Source organism: Ostrea edulis, chromosome 1 (genome assembly GCF_947568905.1).
Source record: "Ostrea edulis chromosome 1, xbOstEdul1.1, whole genome shotgun sequence".
Taxonomy (NCBI): Eukaryota; Metazoa; Mollusca; class Bivalvia; order Ostreida; family Ostreidae; genus Ostrea; species Ostrea edulis.
The window spans coordinates 11,039,475-11,050,061 of NC_079164.1; the positions used below are offsets into that span (position 1 = coordinate 11,039,475).

General features: G+C 33.7%; 1 protein-coding gene across 3 annotated transcripts; it reads left to right on the top strand.

The window, feature by feature from the left end:
• The first annotated feature begins 4,114 nt into the window (after nt 1–4,114).
• On the top strand, nt 4,115–6,079 carry LOC125665467 (uncharacterized). Of its 3 annotated transcripts, none has more exons than XM_048898108.2 (2): nt 4,115–4,164; nt 5,516–6,079. In XM_048898108.2, the coding sequence occupies exons 1-2, from the start codon at nt 4,141–4,143 to the stop codon at nt 5,924–5,926; spliced, it is 435 nt and encodes a 144-aa protein (XP_048754065.1). In that variant the 5' UTR covers nt 4,115–4,140; the 3' UTR covers nt 5,927–6,079. The 3 variants fall into 3 exon arrangements, 1 of the variants encoding a protein (XP_048754065.1); XR_007366221.2 differs by lacking the exon at nt 4,115–4,164 and adding an exon at nt 4,756–5,004; XR_007366223.2 differs by lacking the exon at nt 4,115–4,164 and adding an exon at nt 4,756–4,780.
• Nucleotides 6,080–10,587: the final 4,508 nt, after the last annotated feature.

The following is a 10,587-nucleotide window of genomic DNA, read 5'->3' on the forward strand; positions in this document are numbered from 1 at the left end:
TGTGTATAAAACTGAAGCATGGTTTTGAAGAATTTCATCTTTTAAAAGGGCATTTGGAGTATAAGTACGATTACCAACAGTAGAATTAATGCCAAATTAGTTGAAAATGCAGTTGTAATAATGAGCCTTACAAACAAAGACAATGTTGTTACTAGCTTTGTCAGCTGGAACCAAAACATATTCCTCATGTAACCTATCTAATTCTTTTATCACTTCTGGTTTACTAAACACAGAAGAATAGATGGTAATGTAAATGTTATCCCTGAACTTTGAACATGCAACACGTCGGCGTTTTGTTTCGTTATTTAATAAAAAGCTAAGTGAAAGATATGACCTATGATTAAACATCAGGTGCTTTAGTGACAGTGAAAAGCTTTAATAATTACAAGTCATTCGAAAATTAGAAATTAAAGTAGTTGTGATAGCTTTCATACATTGTTTGTAGATTTCCTAATACATGTATCTACAGGAAATAGCTTGAACTGATTGTATATTGTTTAACGTCTCTTTCGAGACGTTGTGATAGTTCTTTTACGGTAAGAAAGTTTGTTTTACATGCATGGGGAATGTGTTTTAAAAGTGAAGTTCGTTAAAACTTTCATGATAAAAAGACTGGGAACTATATCCAATTGCTTGTATATATCTTATCAGAAGATAATAAAGCTCAAATGTGAGAAAAGTAGATATTAGTATGTATCCTATTAATAAATTGAAAGATAGGAGGAAAATATCCCTTTAATTATAAAAATAGAAAAAATATTTTTCATTATTGGCAAAAGAATAAAAAGCACAGAAATATAGCTCTGCATTAAATCTTGATGGAAAGTAGAATCACGCTTCACGTCCATTTAAGTATTTCACCTGAATATCAAGCATGGTAAGTACAATATCTTAAAAGGATAGAAGGGAAAATATTCAAATTTTGATTTTTTTTTTACTTTTACACTAATTCATCGAAACGACTATATGTACATTTTGTAAATATTAATGAAATAATTATTTCTTCTTCTGCTCATTTTTTCTTATTTTATCTTTACTGTGTATTTCAGAAGTCTGCAATTTCATTTCACATTGCTTTCATCCTGTTATGGATAACATTGATTTGCAATGCTATGACCTTACCCTCAACAACGAGCAATATCAAAGAGGTCATATTTCACCACGTGCAGCACGATTCAAATCACACAATAGAAAAAAGAAATCCTCAGAGACTGAGCAGTCCATTTCATGGGAATTGTAACACAGTGGGTATAAACAAACTGTCTGTCTGTCCGTGGACATTGCGGACAAATGTGAATAGAATGCGGAGACCAAAGAGAATCAAGGAAGCAGTATGTGACTGCGAAAGACCAAGAATATCAAGCCCTCCTTTGCCTTTAGTATGCCGTCCAGTTTACAGAACCTTCTCCGTGAAGTTGATTGATAGAAGAACACGACGATACAAACACAAACTTCAGCGAGTGGCCGTGGCTTGTACGGCCATTCCCAACTGCTCACAGTCTTAACAACTGAGTACAGTTAAGAATCTCGAAACACCCAACAATACTCAATTTGTCAAGGACATCTGTTTTTCTTAAAAAGTATTTTTATGACGATTTTATTTCATTTTTACATCCTTTATTGGAAAATAATATTTGTTTATTTCATGATTTATCTATTTTTTATCTATACATGTGTATTATGTATTGATGTTTTGCCTTAGTTTATCAATAAAGTTTTGAAATAAGATAAAATGTGAATTTCGTGGATTAGAGTACCTAGGAAATGATTGGTTTTTTTTTATCGATCATTGGAAATATTTTGTAGAGGTGGTAATAAGAGTGGTGTAGTCCTTCGAGAAATGCTAGAAATATTCCTTAGGTATATTAAAAATGTAAAGTTATATGCTTTGCAAACAATATCTAAGACAAATGAAAACAAATGGCAGAATACTGATATTTAATATCAGTGTCATTTACATATATCACGATAGCGGTTTTATATCATATATATCGGTTTAGATTTCCACAAAAAATAAACTTTCATAAATTACTTGCAAAGTATATACATGTAATGATTCAGACTTGATACTTCTATAAGGTATGTGAATACCCTGAACAAGAAACGAATACGAGGCTAAGCAATATACAGCTTCCCGTCTCCGCAGGAATTACAAAATTTAACCGAACTTTACATTGTAAAATTGTAATCATCTGTTGTGGCTCTACATCATATTCCAGTACCACGATTCAAAGAAATTCCTAATTTGCACAACCTGAGAATAATTGTATGATTATCACGGTCTTCTTCCTCTTGAAAGTTTCAAATTTCTCCCCAGACATTTCCATGTAAAACTTGGAAACCGTATGATAGCCCTAACCTACCACCGCGGGTCTGATTTGAAGCAACTTGAATTTACGTTAAATGCGGAATATGGAATATTTATATTACTTACCCTGTTATAAGATATTCAAAGATTTTCCCCAATATATTCTGATGTAAAACTCTGATTCCCATATTATAACCCTATCCTATCCGAGGGGCAAACTTTCAACAAACTTGAATGTACACTTGCTTGTATATCAATGTTGACTAACTCCTGTAGAGGGGATGATATTTTGAACATTATTTTCTATATGCTTTGATCCCCTATTATACATGTAGCCCCATGCTATCCTCTGGGACAATAGTTACTTTGATTCCCTATTATAGCCCCATGCTACATGTATCCTCTGGGACAATAGTTACTTTGATTCCCTATTATAGGCCCCATGCTATCCTCTGGGACAATAGTTTTGAATAATTGAGAATATACACTATGTACATACACTTATCCTTGACACATAAACAAGAACCTTGATACCCATTTTTGTGTGTCTCAAAAGAAAGCAAATATTCTATAATTGTTTCATACAGAATATCACATCTCAACGAGGCCTAAAATGTGAAAATTTCTTTTTAAAATTTCTGTGAAACATTACTCTTACAACATATATTATTGTTAAGCTTTTAATTGGCATGATTGATGAAATTGAAATCCTTATTGGAAATGGTAGTATATGTCGATGATATACAAGTACACGTTTATTGCCCTCAATTTCTGGAAACACTTTGTCATAATTGAAGGACATATGTTTTTTATTGGAATCATTATGTACTCATTTCCTTAGATACGGTTCACATGATCACTATTTGTAGCAACAGAATATGTAATTTTCTCTTATAAATGAGGACGTAAATGTATATTTAAACTATCTAATAGGTTACCTTTTACTTTATAAATCCAAACATTGTAAACTGTAAAATAAATATTATAAATGACGACAAAATAAGATTTTCTTTCATTATTAAAAATACAAGGACAAGTTGCTGCAATATTGCAATTTTAACATTGATATACTACAATACATCCCCTTCATTTCGCCATAACTGTTTACATAACTCTTTTTGGAGACACATATCAGTTATTCATAACTGTGAATATAATTGTGTTTGGAAACGCCCTTTCTTTAGCCCTAATTATGTATATAATGATTTGGAGATACCCTTCATTTAGTCATAACAGTGAAATTTGTACTACATCAGATGTTTTACGATTTTCTATATTTCAAAAACTGATCAATCAAAGGTTTGGTAACATCCACACTGGTCATTCCATTGAAAGTCTTAACAATATTGAGAATTGAACGATCTATTCTATATCGCCTATTGTCTCTGTAAAACTCCGAACAGATTTAGTTCAGTTAGTCATGTATCAAATACATATAAAACGTGAACACGATGTGACCAAAAAAAAAAAGAGATGTAAATCTCTGTATTCTATTATTATCTGCCTTTGATCTCTGTAATCAGCTGAAACGACTAAACAGAGGAAGATATGAAAGATAAATCTCAGCCTGGCCTCTGTTAACACAATCAATAAGCATATCTTTGTTAAAATCCCGATGAAATAGTCCGTTTAAACAATTGTCATCTGACATATTCATATGACATGAAACCTGAAAGACTCGTGTCACGAAAACCCAGAAAATGAAGATAAAGTATTTAATTTTCGACAAATCATCTATAGAAAAGTTTCCATGTCTTGTATATATAAAGTATAAATCATACAATTATGCTCTATATCCAGATCAAGTTATTCTGAAGACTCAAACTGAAATCATGAACATCTTCAGCAATTACAAGGTAATCAAATACAAAAAATATTCTTTAGGCGTCAATTAATACCATTATGTATTATATGGACAAATGCGTTATATATACGCCACTTCTTTGATTATAATATATCTGAAGATGTAATGAAAGCGCCAAAGGTTTACGGAGGATTTCTGTGTTTTCTTTTCATATTTTTATATAATATATATATATATATATATATATATATATATATATATATATATAATAAAGTATTATTACTTGTGTGGATATTTACTTATATTTTGGATTTATATATATATATATATATATATATATATATATATATATATATATATATATATATTACAAATATTTACTGACTATTCGGACAATAGCAAGTTTATTGTCCCCCAAGACAGCAACTATTTCCCGAGGCGCAGCTGTCGAGGGGGACAATAAACTTGCTATTGTCCGAATAGTCAGTAAATAGGTGTTTTATTATACCGAAGTAGACTTTACTTGTGTTAGACATACCGAAGTGAAGTAAACTAACATTTGACATTAGCCTAAATGGAATCGACCGAGATAACCCGAGTGGTAACCTTATTAGAGTTATCAGATTTTGACGTCACAGAAAAGAAAACGCGGGAGAATATAGCATCTGGTAAATAATTTCGAGACTATTTCCCCTAAAGCAGATAGTTAAGAAACTATTTCACGGCTAGCGTTATCCAAAAGAAATAGCAAATTCATTCACCTAACATTTATATAGCAAAAACATTCTGAGGTATAATATATACGTATATATTGAATTTGAAGCCCTTCACTGTTCTTGGAGACGTCTCCAGACATATGAGTAAAACATTCTCGAGAGAGACGTTAAACAAGGTACAATCAACCAATATATATACACTGTTTATTTTGTCATTTGTGTGCTCATGATGTTAACTTAAACTGTTTTGTTTATTGATTTCTTACTTCAACAAAAATGAACGCCAGAGATTTTTTGCATATGTTTTTTTTTATTGATCTCAAAGTTATTGAAGGAGATGCGTTATATACCAATACATCTATCAGGAAAATCCCGTTTTACACAATTTCAAAACTGTCAAATTATAATTCAAACACAGCACTATAATTTATTTTTTAATTCAAGAATATTGAAATATATTCTTTGCTGTGTTAATTCATTACTTAATTCTGTAACATCAAACGTTGCTCGATGATTCTAAAGTTATGAATTATTAGATTTGATCTTTTTTCCTCAATCTCAACCACTTTCATTCATTAGAAACTGAAAAACGTCGTTAGTAAGACGAAGTTTAACAGAACAGAGGTAAATAAGTGAGCCCGGTTTTCATTACGTCATATCTATTTTCTTTTTCTTATCATTATGCAGGTAATTTTATACATCCATTTATGGATAATTCAGCAGGCCGTCTATATGACAGATTCCACAGCTATAAAGCAAAGAGATATCAGTAACGGTATATCCATGGAAGACGTTAGATCGCAAACAAACCCTATAGCAGATCAACGTAGAAATATTCTGTGTGGAAATTCTGATACCACAGGTGATATGGTGTTATTGGAAGAACTCTCGTTATGTCCGTGGACGACGAGAGTTGACGAAAATCGCTATCGCCAGCCAATCAGAATTACCCAAGCCGAATGCGCCTTTGGGCGACCTACTGAGATGCCCGGATTAGTATGTCGTCCAGTGTACAGAGACATGACAGTCACGATCCTAAACAGTAAAGTGATAGAAAGAGTCGCTGTAGCTTGTACAGCAGTTCCAATATGTATTTAGATTTATGTGTTTGAAACCAACACGACGTTCATAATGGGATTACACGATGTGTCTGCTGGGAACCAAATATATGAATGGGAGTGTAAACTATTTCCATCCCCCTAAAATTAAAATATTGTCCAATGCAATAATATTAAATTTACGAAACTATCAGTATTCTTGCATATGTTAAAAATTCTTGATTTTGTACCAAGAGATGGATAAGATGTCTGACTTCAGAGTTACTAGATATTTCTGTTTACAAACCACAAACTTGGTAATTGACATGTTAGTATACTACTTCATTGAAATATAAGTTATATGGACAAAATCTGGATACAACAATCTTTACGAATATTGGCCCTTAGGTTGATTTGAAGTTTCGGGTTGATATGATACTATCTTTGGTTGATGTTTGGGTTTTCGGGTGGATATGAAGATCTTTGGTTGATTTGGGAGGGTTGGTTGATTTGGGGGCCTAGGTTTCATGTGAAAAGTGATGGTGAGTTTTCTAAGGAATAAATGCAGAAATAATATGATTTTTTTGGGTTGATTTAGGAAGTTAGGTTGAATGGAAGGCCTCTGGTTGATTTGGAGGTTTGGTGTGGGGCCGTGTGTTGATACATAGCTTTCTGGTAGATTTTGGGGTGTTGGTTTGATATGATGGTCTCTGCTTGATTTTGTCGTTGTAGTTGATATGAATGTTTTAGGGTGTTGGAATGATTTACATGTAGGAGTGTTGGGTTGATTTGGGAGCCCAGGTTTCTTATGAAATGTGTTTGTTTTCTAAGGAATAAATGCAGAAAATTCCCCTTACTTTCAGTGTCTTTATATATCTTATAGATAAACGAGACATTTATTCCTTATATATATATCATTTTACTTGTGTTAATATTGGCTTCCATATCATGTTCAAGGGTCACTTGCGCGCCACAGCGCTTGCATCGAAAAATATTATAAATTGTTGCAAGAAAAAGATTATTACAACAAAATATTGGTCAATTATGCAAGTATTCTCTATTTAGTCTCTTAAATTTCTCTGTATTATTATCATTAAAGTAGATATCGTCAATACGTATTTCTTTCAAGACACTCTCCCTGGCAAAGCAAAGTAAAAAAAAAAGTACCTGGCTGTTGAAATGTTGATGCATATTGAATTGAGGATAACAATAGTAGTCTAGTCATTGATTTTTCATTGTATGGTGGTACTGAGCAGGGGCGCACTTTGAACTGTTTATGTTGTATATACCTTGTCTTTCATCGTCTGTTAAATACAGGAGTGCATATTCTACAGTACTAAGTGGTACACCCCAAATCGTCGCCCCATCCCAAGTCGTCGACGACGACGATTTGAGATGACATTTCACTCCAAATTGTTGCCCCGGCGACGATTTGGGACAAGATTGCACTATCATTAGGGGCGACGATTTGGGATGTACTATAGTACACTCTAAATTGTCGCCTGTCCTAAATCGTTTCCCGCCAATATTTTATTGACGTTTTTAGGATAGATTACACAGAAGTTATTTTATTATACCCCTTCTTATATGGGGGGTATATAGGTTTCACTTGGTCTTTTTGTCTGTCTGTTTGCATTCATATCTCTGGTGTTGGTCGACCTACTGGGCTGAAATTTTGTATGTAGATTACAAGTGGCCATTTGACATGTCTCCCCCACCCAAAAAGAATTCTGGAATGAGAGCTTAACTAATTTCGACTGTCACTCCGGTGTTTGTGAACCGATTGGGCTGAAATTTTATATGTAGGTTATATGGGACTAAGCACATAGCTTTTCGTTTATTTGTTTGTTTGCTTGTTTGTTCATTTACTTATTTAGAGCGATAAAGAAAGTGCAACGAGTTAAACAAACAATAAAGCGGAAGGGTGGGGGAGAGAGAGAGAGAGAGAGAGAGAGAGAGAGAGGGAGAGATATCAAGGAGTTAAACAAGTAAAAAAATATTGAAAAATAAAGAGAAAGGGTGGGTGTTTCTCGAGGTTTTCAGGCGTGTCCAAACGACGGGAACGTGTCCAAATGGCGGCTAACAGGCGTAATACAATATAATCTGAGGTCACTAACAAATATGCGATGCACAAGACCTTATAACCCCATGATCACCAGAATGACCCTACAACAAAAGGCTAAATGATTTATTGTCGGACTCTCTCTCTCTCTCTCTCTCTCTCTCTCTCTCTCTGGAGGACTGGAAGTAAAAATATTCATATAAAAAAATCAGGTGAAAGGGTACATGGTGTTTCTCGATAGATAGATAGATAGATCTTTCAAAAATAGGCAAAAATAGGAGAAGCTTTTGCGGTCATAGCTGGAACACAGAAGAAGAACAAGAAGAAAGAGGAGGAGAGGAGGAGTTCACAAACAGGGCCAGTTTGTATGTAAATGATGTTTCCAAATAGTTGCAGCAAGGGGGAGGACAATTTGGGGTGTGAGGTTATGCTCAAATCGTCGTAGGTGACGATATGGGACGGGCGACTATTTGGGATGTAACATAAGAAACCCCAAATCGTCGCCGGCGACGATTTTGGACGGGCGATGATTTGGATTGTAACACTAAGCGTAATATTTTCTAATTTCTATACGCGAGGTATTTGTTGAAACCAACGTTTTTTCCCCTCAATATTACCACCCTGTGTAATGGTAGTGCACATACACTATCCTTTTCTTTTTCATCTCATTTATTACTGGTATGTACGTACTTGTACTTATATATTGTTCCATCAATTGACCTCGTAGTAACACTGAAACACATATAAGTATACAGTGTAGTGCCATAAGTAAGTGAACTTTGGGGATGGGGTGTCCGTTTAATATTAATAGAAAACTAACACTTTTCTAAAGTATTTCAATTAAATTATCTAAGGTCAACTTTTACCTACTTTAAAATCATTAACAACGAAAATATCTGCAGTATCCGTATTCTGCATGCTTTTTTCTGAACGCCAATACAAATTATATTTGACTGTAAAAACACCATGTTCAAGCTTTTCTTTCTGAATTGTAAAAAGGATAATTAATTGAATGGGGTACTAAACGTCAGAGTTTAGCTTTGAATCGTTTTATCTCTGCAAATGAAGGTAAAAGCTTAAACATTCTTAAATGAATTTGCTTTCGAGATGTTTTGTAAAAAATGTTTTCGATTTTATCATAATCAGAAAAAATTACTAAAAGATTTTTTGAATGGAATTTTTTTCCAATGATGAAATTTAGCATACATTACGAAAGTTTATATGGATCTACATTGTAGTATGTGCTAATCTTTTCTCTTGATGGGTTCTTTTAAAAAATCAAGTTTGAACAAGTTTGAACATAATTCTTTAAGGTAGCTCAAGACACTATAGCTTATATACATGTACGTCATAAAATGACCATTTAAATGTTTTGTGAAATTATTTCTATCGATCGATTTTTTTTTCTTTCATCGTAGCTCAGTGGTTAAACCATTGGGCTGGTGAACTGCAGATCTCAAGTTCAAATCCGCCAGAGTATTTTGTTCATATGTGTTGAAATCAATTTTTGAAAATCATGTTTTCATCAAAATTTGCATATTTTATGCCTTTTACTTATTATATATCATCATATCTTTCATGATTAAATCAATTCGTACTGATTTGAGAAACAATTTCAGGGTGTAGTGAGCCACCTTAATAACATTCAAAATTAATGATACAACGAATGAAAGGCGGAGATAGCGAGCAGTGATCAATCTCATTAATCTATCGTATCTATATTTGTTTTGCAGATCGTAAATATTTTGGTCAAGTTTACATAAGGTAGAGAGAGGTTTACAAATTTAAACTAATACACGACAAAACATTGATACCACCTATAACCCGTGGAAGCAATATTGCACACTCCCTTCCTCTAAAAGGGGGATTCCCAGAATCACATGGAATCTAGATAATTGCTCAGAAGTTTGTAACGACAGAAATGTTTACGTTGAGTACTCTTCTTCATTTTTGTTTGCTTCCAATTACGTAAAATGTTTTGAGAGGGGTTGGTTTTATCTCAATATTCCTTTCATCTAAACACTCCCAAAATTAAATAAATAAAAGACATCAAACACTGTCTCTGGAGCAGGGCCATTAAACTTACACGTGCTCACTTGTGATGTCGATCTCACTTCTGTAGAAAGAAGATACATGAAATAGATTTTGGGCGTGAGGCTGAGATGAAAAATAGGGCTAAATGTAGCATAAATATTCAACACACATCAACACACATCAGAGAGATAAGGGACCTCCGTGAACGAGTGGTTAGAGCTTCGCGCTCAAAATTACACGGCCTCTCACCTTTGTCAGCGCTGGTTCGAATCCCGCTCGCGCCGTTAAGTTTCCCAGTTTACTTTCGGAAGGTCAGTGGTCTCTTCCCAGGTACATTGTATCTGGACTCTCTCTTCCACCGATAAAAACAAAAACTGGGCGCCACCAAATAACTGAATTGTTGAGTGTGGCGGAAAACATCAATCAATCACATCAGAGAAAGAAAGAGAGAAGTTTTCAATATGTGTTTGTATGTTACGAAATTTGTTTTATTTTTCATCTAATGCTCATTGATATAGACACAATAAAAGAAAACTAAACAACACTATATTCTTTTAGATGCAGTTTCTAGAACAAATTAAACACTGCATAGTTTAATAACACAGAGGTTGCATTGAGGTGGAGGG